The sequence below is a fragment of the Echiichthys vipera genome, assembly GCF_963691815.1.
Source record: "Echiichthys vipera genome assembly, chromosome: 5".
Classification (NCBI taxonomy): domain Eukaryota; kingdom Metazoa; phylum Chordata; class Actinopteri; order Perciformes; family Trachinidae; genus Echiichthys; species Echiichthys vipera.
The window spans coordinates 14,082,364-14,098,310 of record NC_139830.1 but is presented as its reverse complement, the minus strand read 5'-3'; the positions used below and the strand labels follow the sequence as shown (position 1 = coordinate 14,098,310).

At 40.8% G+C, this 15,947-nt stretch overlaps 2 protein-coding genes across 2 annotated transcripts in view; one reads left to right on the top strand and one right to left on the bottom strand.

The window, feature by feature from the left end:
• LOC310947058 (F-BAR and double SH3 domains protein 2-like) overlaps nucleotides 1-2,041 on the bottom strand; it is a 62,301-nt gene extending 60,260 nt beyond the window's left edge. The window contains exon 1 of the mRNA XM_083913697.1: nucleotides 1,760-2,041. Coding sequence (XP_083769823.1) covers nucleotides 1,760-1,780 — 21 coding nt within the window. The 5' untranslated portion in view covers nucleotides 1,781-2,041. The remainder of the gene's footprint in view (nucleotides 1-1,759) is intronic.
• A 2,669-nt stretch (nucleotides 2,042-4,710) lies between these two features.
• LOC310947412 (P2Y purinoceptor 2-like) lies at nucleotides 4,711-11,264 on the top strand (the record flags this gene model as incomplete). Its single annotated transcript, XM_083914201.1, has 5 exons — nucleotides 4,711-4,830; nucleotides 8,451-8,807; nucleotides 10,195-10,363; nucleotides 10,654-10,990; nucleotides 11,070-11,264. The coding sequence occupies exons 2-5, from the start codon at nucleotides 8,471-8,473 to the stop codon at nucleotides 11,262-11,264; spliced, it is 1,038 nt and encodes a 345-aa protein (XP_083770327.1). The 5' UTR covers nucleotides 4,711-4,830; nucleotides 8,451-8,470.
• Nucleotides 11,265-15,947: the final 4,683 nt, after the last annotated feature.

Genomic DNA, 15,947 nt, shown 5'->3' with positions numbered 1-15,947 from the left:
GCTCAGGGGGGTGGCAGTAGCTCAGTCCATAGGTGTCTCAGCTGGGAACTGGAGAGTCGCCGGCTCGAGTCCATGTGTGAACCATGAATAGAGAGTGGACTGGTGGCTGGAGAGTTGCCAGTTCATCTCCTGGGCACTGCCGAAGTGCTGTTGAGCAAGGCACCGAACCCCCAACTGCTCGGGGCGTTGATCCATTGGCACCCCCCTCGCTCTGACATCTCTCCATTAATTGCATGTATATAGGTCCTGTTTGTGCATGTGTGTATTTTGGGCCTGTGTGTTTGTAACATGAATCGGGGAAGTGAAAAAAATTGAATTTCCCTTTGCTTTGATGAAAAGGAAAAAAAACCCTGGAAAACATCAAATCCACCTTTTTCCAGAAACTGGCTGCATGAACGGTGATCCACATGGGGAAACTGCGGACTAAGTACTTAAAACATCAGCATAAATGGGAAGAATCTTGGTTTCCTTTTTTGCGACATCTGGACGCAATTTGATTCTACTTGTTTTTATATAAGTACTTATCCTATTGATTTTGTTTTTGCCTGCCTTTGTTTGGTTTTTGTATGCATACTATTAAGCAATCATGGGTTTTAGTCTTGTAGTTATGATGAAATAGGAATACTTGTACCTCGTCTCTCGTGTGAGTGCGCGCATGTGTATGATTGGGTTGGGCTGGGGTATTGATTTTTATATTGTGCTATCAAAAAATGTAAATAAAAAGAATTATAACAAAAACAAAAAAAAGCTTTTGATGAACAGATGTGCCCCTGAAAGGACTGAATGACTTGGCAGTAGCTCAGTGGGTTGGGAACCGTGGGTTGGGAACCGTAGGTTCAGGTCCCTGTATGGAGGTGGACTGGTGGCTGGAGAGATGCCAGTTCATCTACCGGGCACTGCTGACGTGCCCTTGAGCAAGTCACAAAACCCCCAACTGCTCGGGGCGCCTGTCCATGGACGGCCCTCTCGCTCTGACATCTCTCCATTAATTGCATGTATATAGGTCCTGTTTGTGCATGTGTGTGTGTGTATGTGTATGTGTGCGTGTGCGTGTGCGTGTATGTGTATGTGTATGTGTGTGTGTGTGTGTGTGTGTGTGTGTGTGTGTGTATGTGTGTGTGTAAAACATGAATAACAGAGTGAAAAAAATGAATTTCCCCTTGCGGGCTTAATAATGGTTCTGCTTCTTCCCTTAAGACAAGAAGCTTCACAACGTGAAGAAACGACCGCTTTTGTTAAGCTGTCTTTGGGGGGTTGTCACAATGTCATAATATATAAATTAGCAAAATAACACAGGTGCTACATTGACGTTAAATTGTAAACTGTGTTAATTACTATTACGCTAATAGCTAAAAACGTTGCTGCTATAAGTTAACGTGCAAATTCTAATGTAACGTTGTCAAGTTATTTCCACTAACGTAACAGGACGTAATGCTAACGTTATTAAAAGGACAACCATGTTAGCCCACCTAGCGTTTTCTAGCTAACGTTATTTGACATTTGACGGCTCACGCTACAACGTTCAGATAGATTCATATTAATGTCGCTAGGTTACCGACTAAAGCTAGCGAACGCTGCTAATGTTGCCTAGCAAAGGGTATTTTACTCCCTTTAATGTATTAAGCCTGCAGCATCACACGCTGTTTGTGTGGTTATTAAAACACAACATCCACATCTAAAAGGTTACCACACACTGTTAACTGTCTGTCATTGTCTGTACAGCCCAGCTAAAACATAACGGACTCTGGAAATCACTCACCTTCCTCGGCGGCGGCTGCATTTTGGAGTATTGACATGAATGGTATTTCCCTTTGCAAGATGATGTATTGTAATTCCAACAGGAAATCCAAAAATCAGTTGTAGGAGTAATATTTTGTCTCCCTCAAACAAACAAAAAAATCCTCCCCTCCAGACGATAAGGGAGGAAAGACGGGAGTTAAATTTGTACTCCGGCGGCCATGATTGATGATAAATGGCTCGTTTGAGCAGAAACTGAAGCTACGAGGAGGAGGCTGGACACACTTGTGTCGGCTGCTGCTGCCACTACTAGAGAGGACTAGTGTGTACTGTACGTTGTTGTGAAGCAGGAGAGCAGACAGGCGGAGGAGAAAAAGCAGAGAGGGAAGGGATGGGGGGATATTAACGGGAACCCCTTCAGCAACTTAGCTCAACGGCGCCCCAAAGTGGCGACGCACGGGATAACAGCCTGGCAGCAAGAAAAGACATCCTTTTTTGTTGTCTCCTCTCGCCTTCCGTCGACAGTAATCTCGATTAATACTAACGTAAAATATGTCTCAAAAACAAATAAGGAGGCAAACAAAGACGAAGCCTACAAAACGGGACTATTTATTTTTGAGCTGCTCCAGCCTGCTCCAGGAGAGGACACTGACACTGACACTGACAGGAGCCTGCGTCCCGCAGACCTGCATAGCAACAAGAAACCGCAGTCGATCCAGGAAAAATCGATCACGGAGTAGGAAGAAAATAGTGTTTAAAACAAACAAACAAAAGAAACAAACAAACAAAAGGCACCTTACAGAAACTACCCCGACTGAAGATTGTTTTTGTTTGCCGCTGCCTTTCTGTAAACGACACAATTTAATTTCTTATTCTCGGTTTTGTTTTATTTCTTTTTTTATATATATCTTATCTGCTTGTTCTTAATTTTATAAATATTTTTTTTATCTCAGTGTCATTTTATATCTTAATGTCATTTTATGTGTGTATTTGCTTTTTGAGTTACCTTGTTGTTGAATAAACTTGCCTTACCTAGACGTTTGTAATAACAGTAATAATCATTCAATAAATGTTATTTCCATCCTGTCAATTCAGTTGAAATGAGACTACAGCCTTAACATTTACAAATAAAATATCTTGTAATGGATTTGCAGAACGTTGTTTTCATTTATAGTAATTTGTTTTGTGCTATTTAATTAGTAGATTCTTGTGTATTTATGTTCTAACTGGGGATACCAGGAAGCAGGCAGGGTAAAACAGGGTCATGAGCTCATTGGAAGTGGATGCTGAGTGAACAATTAAAGGAATACATTACAATGGAGACTGTCTGAAACACTTGTAATGAGTTGGCACCAGCACCAGCTGGTTTGACACAGTGTATGTCTTTCTCCATGCATGTAGCTTGCACTGCCTGTGTGTTGGGCTAGATGTGGTTGATCATGGTTTAAAATCAAGCAGTTACTGAAATATAGGTTATGTGATGAGAAAATAATGTTGTTGCAAAGCAGAAAGAAAGAAAGACGGACAGACATTCAGAAGAAAGAAAGACAGACAGACGTCTTCTCACCCCTGCAACCTGTTCTCATCCCAACTCTTGACGTTAGCCCCACAATCCAGGGTGCCTGTGAAATGTAAGTTGGAATTGCCCAAACATTTCAAGGTTAAGACTCTTGTTACTAAGGGGAGGAGATGCACTCAGTGTTATTGTTTCCCAGAAATACTTGTTCTGCTAATGCCAAACTACAAAAGAATGTTTTATGTTTGCCAACAATGTCTTGCAAACTAAAATATGACTTCCTGGAATTTGGGTAAGATAGAGGAAAGGGCTTAAATAACGGGAGAGGCAAAAAATATTACTTCATGTCTCATACGTGTCATGGCCAAGGTTAGGATTAAGGGCTGTGTAATCATTAATACACACAGTTTGTGGAGCAGGTAAGACATTAAGTACTTTCTCACCCCTTCTTTCAGTATAACACTCTAACACACACACACACACACACACACACACACACACACACACACACACACACACACACACACACACACACATCCAGCAACACCCACACATATAACTTCCTTCCAGTGGCACAGAAGAAAATGGCCTACAGTCATTGTTGGATACGGTGCATTTTAGGATCCCGCCAGGATGCTTTTGGTTTATGATTTATTTTATTTGGCATAGGAACTTGAACTATATTCCCTGGGTGATACTAAGGTAAGACATTTTACTGTAATAAGAGTCAAGAGCTTCAATTAAAAGTATAGAAAGCAGCAACTCATTTGCCAGAAATGTGAGAAATCAAGGTACTGCTCGACATTCTTTGTATTTGGTGTTTTAAAAAATAATTGTTGTCCGTCAGGATGGCTGAAAGGCCCACTGTATTAAGGAATATATATTTCTATTTTTGATTACATGATAGGATATTCCTTGCTTGCAATGTCTATGTTAGTAGAAGTGTGGTTTTATTAAGACTTACCTGCCTTTTATCTATGAATTGTTGGTAATTCTTTTTTAATAATAACTGATTGTAATACGATTTTTTTCTAATTCCTATGCCTTGATAAAAAGTTGGCTACACAGGTACATAACGAGCAATAACTACTTGCTATGATGAGACACACACACACACACGCACACACACACGCATACAGAGAGAGAGAGAGAGAGAGAGAGAGAGAGAGAGAGAGAGAGCAAAACTGTCACTCAGTAGGATTTAAGGGCCACCTCTGTTTTTCTACCTTAAAAAGGCAAATAGTTTTTTTCTATTTGCCAAACTGAAAATAAATTAATATTTGAACAGTTTAAGGTTGTGGAGGCATTTCTCTTTTTACTGTGCATTTGACTAACAGAAAAAATTATCTGAGCCCCAGGCTAGACTGCTCACACTACTATATACAGGCTACGGCTTGTCAGAGAGGAACACACCTCCACAGGTTTTCGCCCACTGAAGTATCTAAGGCAGGCATTCAGCCACAAACAACAGAGTCTCAGGTACTGTACACTGTACTTCTACCCGTGAGAAATGAGGATACATTAGACCGGATGGTCAGCGCCTGACAGTCTTTGAAAGGCGATAGTATTCATACAGTGTGAGTAATGTCATATGTTTTAGGGGTTTGTCTCTGGGGAAGGAGGCTTTATTTCTCACTGCCTTGTATGTAGCTAATTTACCAACAAAAAAACAGTCCATGTTATTGCTGAATAGTAAATTGTTCTTTGGTGAGAAGTGCACAGAGCAGATCAGAGGAATTTGGGGGGGACTACAAAAGGTTAAGTTAAACCTGCAGCTATTTTGAAGAGAAGTTTCTATTAAAGAGAACATACTGTCACATACTGTGAGTTCTCATCAGTCAGGTGAGAAACAGGAACGTCTGGCACCTTCTGTATTATTTGCATACATGTTTTTAAGGTGTCACTTCTATGTTATTATATGACTGGTGTAATCTTGAGTTTGTCAGACAAACAGGTTTATAGAGAGAAAACTTGTCTTCGGTTGTCAATGTAGCATGCATGTCAGTGAGTACAACAGAGAGAAAGGTTTGAACAGAGTCTCTAAACAAGGTCTGGTTTGATTTAAAAAGTCATTCCTGTGTCTCTCCCTCTGAAAGCCATGAGGTTTCAGAAAACTTTGGCATGCAGATTGCCGATAGAGTGCTGTTTTTCTGCCTGAGAACACAGCTGCACTTCAGGTTTTGTTACCACAGAAGTCCATGTGAATGTTTGTCTGAATATCCTGCAGCTCAGATATATAATTTTTTTGTTTTTCTTATGGGGGAGAATAGTAGTAATATGGTAGGACTGGTAAGTGTTTCAGTAACCTGCTGAGACAACCGAGGTGTCAAGATGTTTTATATAAACCTGTTGAGCCAGGTGGTGGAACACTACTCACTGTCATCTTAGTATATGTTCCAGGGCCCGACTTCAATAGCCCCTGAACACAGCGCTGAGAGCTATAACAGAGCTGTCAGTCAGACTGGAGACCAACCAGTGTTTATTCTGGGTGACTTTAACAGGTCCGATATCCCCTCCTACCTACCAAATTTAGACCAACATGTCACAATCCCCACCAGAATGCAGAATATACTAGATTTATGCTTCAGTAATATCCCAGACGCCTATATTTCAAAATCACGCCCACCCCTTGGCCGTTCTGATCACAATGTTATTTTGTTACTGCCAAGATACAGGTCACGATTGAAAACAGGGGAACCCATAACACAACATGTTAAAGTCTGGAATAAAGAGGCAGCTGAATGCCTAAGGGGCTGTTTTGAATTAACAGACTGGGTTTTGTTTTTCCTACTTACCTCCTACATTCTATTTTGTGAGGATACTGTAACACCTATCAAACAAATAAGCATCTTCCCAAACAATACAAAATGGGTTAACAAGGACATGAAAATCTGCCTTGTCCAGAAGAAGAAGGCCTTCCTGGAAGGAGATAAACCCAGGGTGAGGGAACTGGAGAAGAAATTTAGGAGGAAGGCCAAGTTGGCTAAAATTGACTATAAAAACAAAGTGGAGCAGAAATTAATTTCTGGGAATGCGAGGGAAGCATGGCAAGGCTTGAACATCATGATGGGCAGAACACCCAAACCTGCAGAGACTGCCTGTCCGGATCCAACTCTGGCAGAGAAATTAAATGTCTTCTTCACCCACTTCAATGGGGACAGCACAACATCCACCTGGGCCCCCCTAGCCACTAGCTCCAGTCTCCAATCCCTCCTTATTGATGAACAGCTGGTGACCTCCACACAGCGCAGAGTCAACCCACACAAGGCCTATGGCCCTGAGCGGCTTAGAGGTAGGGCACTAAAGGAATGCCCCACTCAGCTAAGTGGCGTTCTCACCAGGCTGTTCCAATACCTACTGGACTCTGGCTGTGTCCCTGACCAGTGGAGGGAAACCACCATCATTCCCATCCCCAAAAAGGCACCTGCTAAGGCCCTAAAGGACTACAGACCAGTGGCACTAACATCTGTGCTGCGCAAATGTATGGAGAAGGTGGTCTGTAACCTCCTATCAGGCATGGTGCCAGACAAGCTGTACCCATTCCAATTTGCCTACGGGGCAAGACGTGGTGTCGGACTCAGCACACCCACACACCAGGATTTTATTCATGGACTTTTCCTCAGCTTTTAACACAGTGAGCATCGACAAACTTTTACATCACCTATCAGATCTTCAGGTTCACCCAACACTGACCCTGTGGATAAAACATTTTCTGCTGGACAGACCACAATAGGTGTCTTTTAATGGGGTTATATCAACAAAGCTCTTTTTAAACTCTGGACTCCCCCAAGGCTTTGTTTTATCCCCAATCCTCTTTTCGGTGTACACAAACAACATCCAGTGTAACAGTGAGGGTATTGCACCTTTTAAATATGCAGATGACATTGCCATGGTAGCACACATGTCCCACGTTGATGCCCTAGCCCGATACCAGCAGGCAGTGGACAAGCTGTCTGATACTTTTGTTGAGCTCTCTTTAGAGCTCAACAAAAGTAGCAAAAGCAAAGGGGCTATGCTGTGGGGGCAGAGACAAGGCATCACCTCTGTTCCAGCCACTTAACATCCAGTGTCAGCTAGTGGAACAAGTGCAGGTATTTAGGTACCTGGGCACAGAAATAGACAACTCCCTGTCCTTTTCACAACACACCAATACAATATTCAAGAAAGCACAACAACGTCTTCATCTGCTCAGGAAACTCAGGACATTTCAGGTCAGCAAGGACGTGCTAACTTTGGTCTACCGCTCCCTCATTGAAACAGTTCTCACTTTTAATATATCTTCCTGGTACAACCAACTCATCATCAAGCACAAAACAAGACTCTCCCGGATAGTAAACCATGCTGCCAAAATAACTGGTTCCCCCCCAACCCCCCTATCTGAGCTGTAAAGTCTGATCACAGAGGACCACTCTCACCCCCTCCATCACTCCTAACAGCTACTACCATTAGGCAGGTGTTTCAATGTACCACTGGCCCGGAAGAACATTTACAAGAAATCCTTCATCCCTTCTGCAATAGCCATACTGAACAACACAAAATGACTACCACAGCTGATACCTCAACACCCCATGTCTCTTCCTTATATGTCTGTGTGAATGTTTCTTGTGATTGGAGCCTTGTCTAAGAAAATGTTCTGTAACCCCTGTGTAAAAGATAATAAAGTACTATCTTATCTTATCTTATCTTACAGTGCAGCCATAAAACATATTTATTCACACACTTCATCTATTTAACTAAAAGAAGGATTTAGGATTTAATCAGATCTGAGATGGATGCCACCATTTAAGCATCCTCTTCTCTTTATTTATAACAACACGTCTCTCATTTACTAAACCACCCACTCAGAAGGAAGGGGCCGATTCAAGGAAAGCATAAAAATGACTTACATTATGTGAAATGACTTTAAATGGGATAAATCAAGCAATACGCTGGATTGTGTAAATATGATTGCGAAATCACAATCACAAAACCAGTTGATCATGGGTTACACTGTTCCCGAATGCCAAATGACTTGGGGCATCCAAATATGTAATCATGCCGATGTCATTTTCTTGCAGTCATACTCTTTTCCTGTGACTCCACATGCTCTGTTTCTGTATGTATGAGAACTTCTTCAAGGTTGTTGTAAAGTGTAATGGTCGAAAGGTCAAATGCAGCATATTCATCATCTACGTATTTCTATTGTGCTTCTCCTCAGGTGTTTTCACACGCACTGAGATGGCCACCTTTGACAACAACATGACCAACCCAACCAACGTCAGTGCCTTCTACTGTCGCTTTAAAGAAGATTTTAAATACATTCTCCTCCCTGTCAGCTATGCCCTGGTCTTTGTAATTGGCCTGGTGCTGAACGCCATCGCGTTGTATGTGATTGTGTTCCGCACTAAGCGCTGGAAGCCCTCCACTATCTACATGTTCAACCTGACCATGTGCGACACGCTCTACGTCCTCACCCTACCCTTCCTCATCTATTACTACGCAGATGCGAATGACTGGCCCTTCAGTGAGCCATTCTGCAAGGTCATACGCTTCCTGTTTTACACCAACTTATATGGTACAGTGATGGCATGGCACAGACACATACAATACAGCAAAAACCAGAGTTGTGGGTACGGAGAGTATTCAGACCCCCTGAAATTTCCCACTATGTTAATTTTCAGCCATTTGCAAAAATCATTTAAGGCGATTGTTTTCCTCATTAATGTACACAGGCACCCCATTTTGACAGAGCACAAAGAATTGTAGAAATTCTTGCTAATTTCTTAAAAAAACTGAAATATCACATGGCCAAGTATTCTTGGTCACAAGTATTCAGACCCTTTGCTGTATATTTAAGTCAGGTGCTGTCCATATCTAGATAATCCTTGAGATTGTTCAACACCTTTATTGGAGTCCAGCTGTGTTTAACTAAAGTGAGTGGACTTGATTAGGAAAAACGCACCTGTCTATGTAAGACCTTACAGCTCACAGTGCATGTCAGAGCAAATGAGAATCATGAGGTCGAAGGAACTGCCCAAAGGTCACAGCAACCTCCATAACCCTTACATGGAAGAGGTTGGGACGAGCAGAACTCTTCCTAGAGCTGGCCGTCCAGCCGAACTGAGCAATCCGGGGAGAAGAGCCTTGGTGAGAGAGATAAAGAAGAATCCAAAGTCACTGTGGATGAGCTTCAGAGATTTTGTGGTAGAGATGAGAGAAAGTTCTGGAAAGTCAACCATCACTGCAGCCCTCCACCAATCAGGGCTTATGGCAGAGCAGCATCTCACCAAGGCTCTTCTCCCCCGATTGCTCAGTGTAGCCGGACGGCCAGCTGTAGGAAGAGTCCTGCTTGTCCCAAACTTCTTCCATTTGAGGATTTTGGAGGCCTCGGCTCTTAGGAACCTAAAGTACATCAGATATTCTTTTGTAACTTCTGCCTGATCTGCCTTTCCACAATTTGAGCTCTTTGGGTAGTTCCTTCGACCACATGATTCTTACTTGCTCTGACGTGCAATGTGAGCTGTAAGCTCTTATATAGATGGGTGTGTGTCTTTCCTCATCAAGTCCAATCAATTCAATTAAACACAGCTGGTCTCCAAAGAAGGTGTAGAACCATCTCAAGGATGATCAGGGGAAATGGACAGTGTCACAGCATAGGGTGAGAATACTTATGGTCATGTGTTATTTCAGTTTTTGTTTTTTAATAACTTTACAAAAACTTCTACAATACAGTGTTTTTCTGTCAAAAGGGGGTGCTGTTTGTACATTGGGGGAAAAAATTCAATGATTTAAGCAAATGGCTGCAAATTAAGTGAGAAATTTAAGGGGGTTTTGAATACTTTCCGTACCCACTGCATTTACAACTCTGTAACATCAGATCTGCAGCCGCGAAGTGGCACTGCATTAGAATTATACAATATTTTTTTTAAAAAGAATATATTAAATATTTAGCACTCTGGCAGGTTCCATTCTGTTCCTGTGCTGTATCAGTCTTCATCGCTTCGTTGGCATCTGCTATCCGGTCCGCTCCCTCTACTGGGTGAGCGCTCGTCGGGCCAGGCTGGTATCTGTGGCAGTGTGGGCCTGTGTTTTATTCTGCCAGGCACCTATCCTCTACTTCTCAAGAACTAGGTGACTTCAATGTGAATCATTTTTTCCCTTTAATCATCCCTTTCTTCCTTACTATTCCTCTTCTTTCATATGAGAGTGTTAAAGTGTGGACTATTGATTTTTGTGGCACACTAAATATTTTATCTTAGGGTGCCTTATTGGGACACATTGAAATGAACAATCAATCAATTTATTCGATAACAAATTTGTATCTATTTTTTAACACTCCTATTTCTTTTTCTGTGGTGCAATGCCAAACAAGGCACCACTACTATTTACTTATCCTAATCAATTGTAATTTCCTCTGCCAGGGATAGGGAGAATGAGCGGATCTGCTACGACACCACCAGCCCAGAGCTTTTTGATGACTTCCTAGTGTACAGCTCAGTCGTGTCGGTGCTCATGTTTGCCCTGCCCTTCATGGTGGTGATGGTGTGCTATGGACTCATGGTGCGGAAGCTTCTGGAGCCTGGCTGGGGGTCTGAAGGGGGCGAGAGGGGGGGCCTGTCAGCCCAACATTACAAGCAGAAGTCAGTGAAGATGATTATCATTGTGCTGGCAGTGTTCATGCTCTGTTTCCTGCCTTTCCATCTCACCAGGAGTCTTTACTACTCATTTAGATACCTAAGACAGGTCTCCCCATCACAGGTGAGGACTCTTTTATAATAAATGTGCTATCATAATTTCAAAAGCTGAGTATATCAAATTTTTATATGTTTATCATCAGATCAGCTGTCAGTTGCTGGAGGCTTCCAGTGTGGCCTATAAGGTGACCCGGCCTTTGGCCAGTGCCAACAGCTGCATGGACCCCATCCTTTACTTCCTGGCTGGGCAGGACGCCCGTAGCAACCTCACCAAGAAAAACAAGTCAACTTTAATGAAACCCACAAGTATGAGCCAACACTTGACGACACAACTCTGATCAAATATTTGAAAGCATTTTGGTAAAAATGCAGAAGGTTGTGGGGACAAGCACAGCACATATTGCCGTTCTCTTCTGGTAACTGTGACGCCCCATACACTGACATAAGACAATGCATTCAGATTTCCATCTTTTACCAGTAGATGTCCATGATTAGATTTGACCAAATCACATATGGACAATAGTTAGGATGACTCAAGGGTATAAATCTAAATCAATTAAGGTATTGAAGGCCATTAAAGGATTTCTACAGATCTTTTTTTTTTTTTTTGTTGCATTTGAAAAGCTTTACTGTATGGACAGAACTAAACTAAATGGTGCTCCACGGCTGCAGATTTTGTTCTGAAGTTCTTGTATTCTGAACAAGTGGATTTTCCTCAGCTCACCTTCCTTTCGCATATCAAACTGTCATGCCACCAACCCCCATGCAAGGGCCGATGAAGTGGTGGGGCAGCGGTGAACTATTAAAAAGGGATTTTGAAGAAGCCGGACTGGAAGCAGGAGAAGTGCAAAAAATTTTGCATTTATTAACAAAAAAACATACTCAAACAAAGGGCACAAGATGAAACTGTTAATTAAATTATAATGTTATAGTTTATTCAATTCAACTGACGTGTATCAATGAAACGTGGTTTAGTTTATGGGTTCATAGTATTTTTGTAATGGTTCTGCCTGCGATGTGGGGGTAGATCAGCTGCTCACAAGCTCTTTCAAGGAGAGTGACAAAAATACTATAAACCCTTAAACCCACTAAACAAGTATGTGTCATTTATTCACATTGGTGTAGAATTTTTTGAATAAACTAAACATTATACTTAAATTAACGGTCAAGCAAAACACAGAAAATACTGTTCAAGTTTAATTCCGGTGCAAAATCATCCCCTGGTCTTTTTAGGCACTTCCATACATCAAATAAGCCACGGAGACAACTTTTTACGCGTAACAACTATTAACGGAGAACTTGCTTTTTTAACCACTAATACAGCTCAAAATAACACCAAACCTCTGCAGTAGCATGATAAGGATTCTTACCAAGCCCTCACCACAGTGACATCCCTGGTTGATCCAATACGGAATAGCCAAAAACTGCAGTTCTCTGAGTGGCCACTAGAAGTAGTTTGCACTATAGAGCAATTAATCATTGACCCCCATGTTTAATAGGGGAAAAACATTCTAGTCTGTATGTTTAGGTCATATCTCCATGACAACACTGAGGGGGTGATTTTTTTTGTACCAGGTTAGTTTTTATTAAAGTTTATTAATAATTAGGGCGCTGCCTCTTGCGTGGCAGCTAGCCACTGGCCCTCACTTCGCCTCATTGGCTAGAATTAGCATGCAAACTCTGTCATCTCGACCTGGACTGCGGTCATTCATGTGGTGGTGTTATCATAAGTGACAAGATGGTTTGCTCTTCCATCAACTGTATCAACAGATGGTTTAGGAACACACCGTGTTAGCTCTGTTATGCTAATTAAATAGCTGCAGTTGCACCATGACTTGCACCAGGAGGATTCGAGCTGTGAGGGTCTGTGTTTTACAATCTATGGGCATGGTACTGTGTTGAATATCAGTTTAAATAATTTATCACAAATTATGGCTGCCTACACTTGACTCCTGGAGCTGTGTGTTTTCCACTAGGCCTACAGAGTGCCCGCACTTGACTCGCGGAGCCTGTGTAATCTCTGCTAGAGACATGGGAAATAAAAAGAAATGACTTCCCGTTTATCTAGTAATGTGTTCTGTTAGCCTAGCTCTTGGGCAGTGGAGCTATTGTGGCTAATCCAGTAAACGTCAACCAGACAGATGTATCTCCCTCCCCCTAACATCACATCAATGCCCTTATTTGGTAAGAGGAAATGAGGTGGAGTCACAGTCTGACAATATGGTGGCTCCCAGAGTAGAGTACGATTGGATCAAGTTGAGAGAACAGACCTTGACAGACAGTCTACGTCCATTTTTTATACAGTCTAGGATTCCTACACATAAAACGAAGCACCAATGGGCTCCTTCCTTTTGGATTGTATCTGGTAATCGACTTGAATGGACTTTACTAAGAGAGGAGCTGCTACCGGGCCATTTGGTAAATCTTTCAAAACACTCTTTCAATAAATTTAACTTGCTAACTACATTGTTGGTGCTTCGTTTTAAGTGTAGGGATACTCATCATGCTACTGCAGAGGTTTGGTGTTATTTTGAGCAGTATAAGTGGTTAAAAAAGCCGTTTTAATGCCTCCACCGTACTACCCCGGATTTCTCTGTAACCGAAAAAGGCTACAGAATGATTTTGCGCCAGAATTACACTTTAATGTTGAGATCAGGGGTGTGTGTGGGTGTGTGTGGGTGTCACTTTGTGTCACTAAATGGGAAGGAACTAAAAGATAATGTCATAATAAAGATGTAGGATTGGGAATTTGACACAATTGTTGTGATGATACATTTTTGTAATTTCTCTCATGTTCCCTACTGCATTTGTTTAATGTAATAATTTGTGTCATGTAAGTTATATATTGAATAACGGCAGTGAAGTGAGTCTCACTGTCTGTGAGACATTTCATCAGAAGCACGGTGTAGTAAAGTTCATGTTTTCCTTTGATGACAGTTCATTGCTTCTCTCTTAGTTAGTGTCTGATTATTAGAACCATATGGCCACTGAGGAGCTGAGCAGGGTATTTGAAACCAGAGTTAGTCGTCATGTCGGCCTGTTGGTTCAGAGTTTGAAAAGTATCAAGTGTGGTTTGTTGGAGACGAGTGTAGCTGAGCCTATTTATGTAATCAGACCACCACGGTTGCCTACATTGTATTCAAGTTTGGAAAGACTTTGATAATCATACAGTATATTCTGCAAAACATTTTTTTAATTCAACCCCATCTTTGAAGTTGTTTTTAATTGAACTTGAATGTTTTGTGTCTCTTAAAAGGAATGAATGTCTGTAGCTCAAATGTTTTGTTTGTCTTGCTTATTTTTTAATGCATTTTTATGTAATAATGATGATGATGATGATGTGGTGGTGTTTATTATTATTATTATTATTATTATTATTATTATTATTATTATTACTTGCTGGTGTAGCTTTTGTTTTTATTGTTAAATAGCTGGTATGACCTTTTGTTTGTACATTCTTTTTACAAAAAAAAATTAAATACCAGAACACCACTGGAGGGCGACATTGTCTAACAAAAAAGACAGGCCATGCTTCAGATGGTTTAGTTGGACTACATGTTTGATGTTTTTATAGCTCCCTAGATGTTCCCTCATACACACATACCTCACACATTAACAGAAAACAGCAAACAAACACTAAACCCCTGTTACTGTAAATCACCTGCAACAACAACAAACATGACAGCATTTAAAATACACCTCTTCTTTATTTCAAGAGTAAAAACATCATACAGAAAAAAAGTAGTATTATAAATGCATACAAAGTTGATGAGATGAATGTTTTTTATTATCATTCATACCAGCAACACTTCAGCTTGAAAACATTTAATAATAATCCTAATAACAGTAATAAAAACAGATCAAATGAAAATGTGTAACTGCTGCAACTAATAAATATCCAGTCCTCCAGAAATTTTTTAACCTATTCTTCGTAACATATTAAGAAAATATGAAAATGAGTGGATATAAAACCTCCATGATTATAGCACTCTCTTTGAAACCCATAAGGATGTAAACTGAAGCCAACTGAGGTGTGTGCTCTCTGAGACACTTTATTTTGTATCAGTTTATTTAATTAAACTGTAAAAAAAAAAAAAAAAAAATATATATATATATATATATATATATATGGTGGGTTCCTTACAGTTATTGAGTAAACATAACTGGAGTCTGGCTATGTGTACTGTATGTGCATGCAAGTTTTAAAAGATCATGATTGAGACACTGAAATGTTGCACTCAAATTGTGAAAAACAAAATCATATATATCACGTTTGTTTTAACCAGAAATACGGCTTTTATGCATGATGGTGTGACAGAGTTTACCAGGTCTGAATTTATGGATTACAATTGTCACCTGTTGGTAGAGTGCAGTTGTCTTTCGCCTCATACATACTGTATTCTAAAATTATAAAATCCAGGTCTGTTCTTTTCCACCCAACCCTATTTACATATGTACATGTATTTACACGTTCTATTCTACAAAAGTGATATCTACCCAGCCAACATATTTAACCCCAGGACCCAAATGGCAATTACAGCCTCTAACTTCCATTGGGATTCAGTGTTGTAAAGGAAAAAAAAATGCTGTGATACAGTATTGGGGGCCCCACTCTGAGAAGACATTTTCAATGACCTCAGTGAATACTTCTCCTGGTACATTCGACATTTTCAAGGTCTTAAACCTCAATGCAGACCATATGTGAGCAGAAGAGGATCTAGATCACTAAACTAAAAAAAAAAATATTTTTAAAACAACAAAATATTACATTTTGTCCTTATAATACTTACTGTTGTGCTACTGTAGTCTTAAATCAAGTGCCTAATGACCCAAAATCATATCTGTGTTTTTCAGCCAAGCCGGATTTGCTCAGTCTTTTGGTAATGATAACCCTCATACTTTTTTAGTTCATATGGCACTCGATCACGGACAACCTAGCTTGATATTTCCTCTTTTGTTAATGTACAGTGAAGGAATTTGTTTGTCAGTGTCAACGTTTTGTCCTCTTCTCTGTACACAAG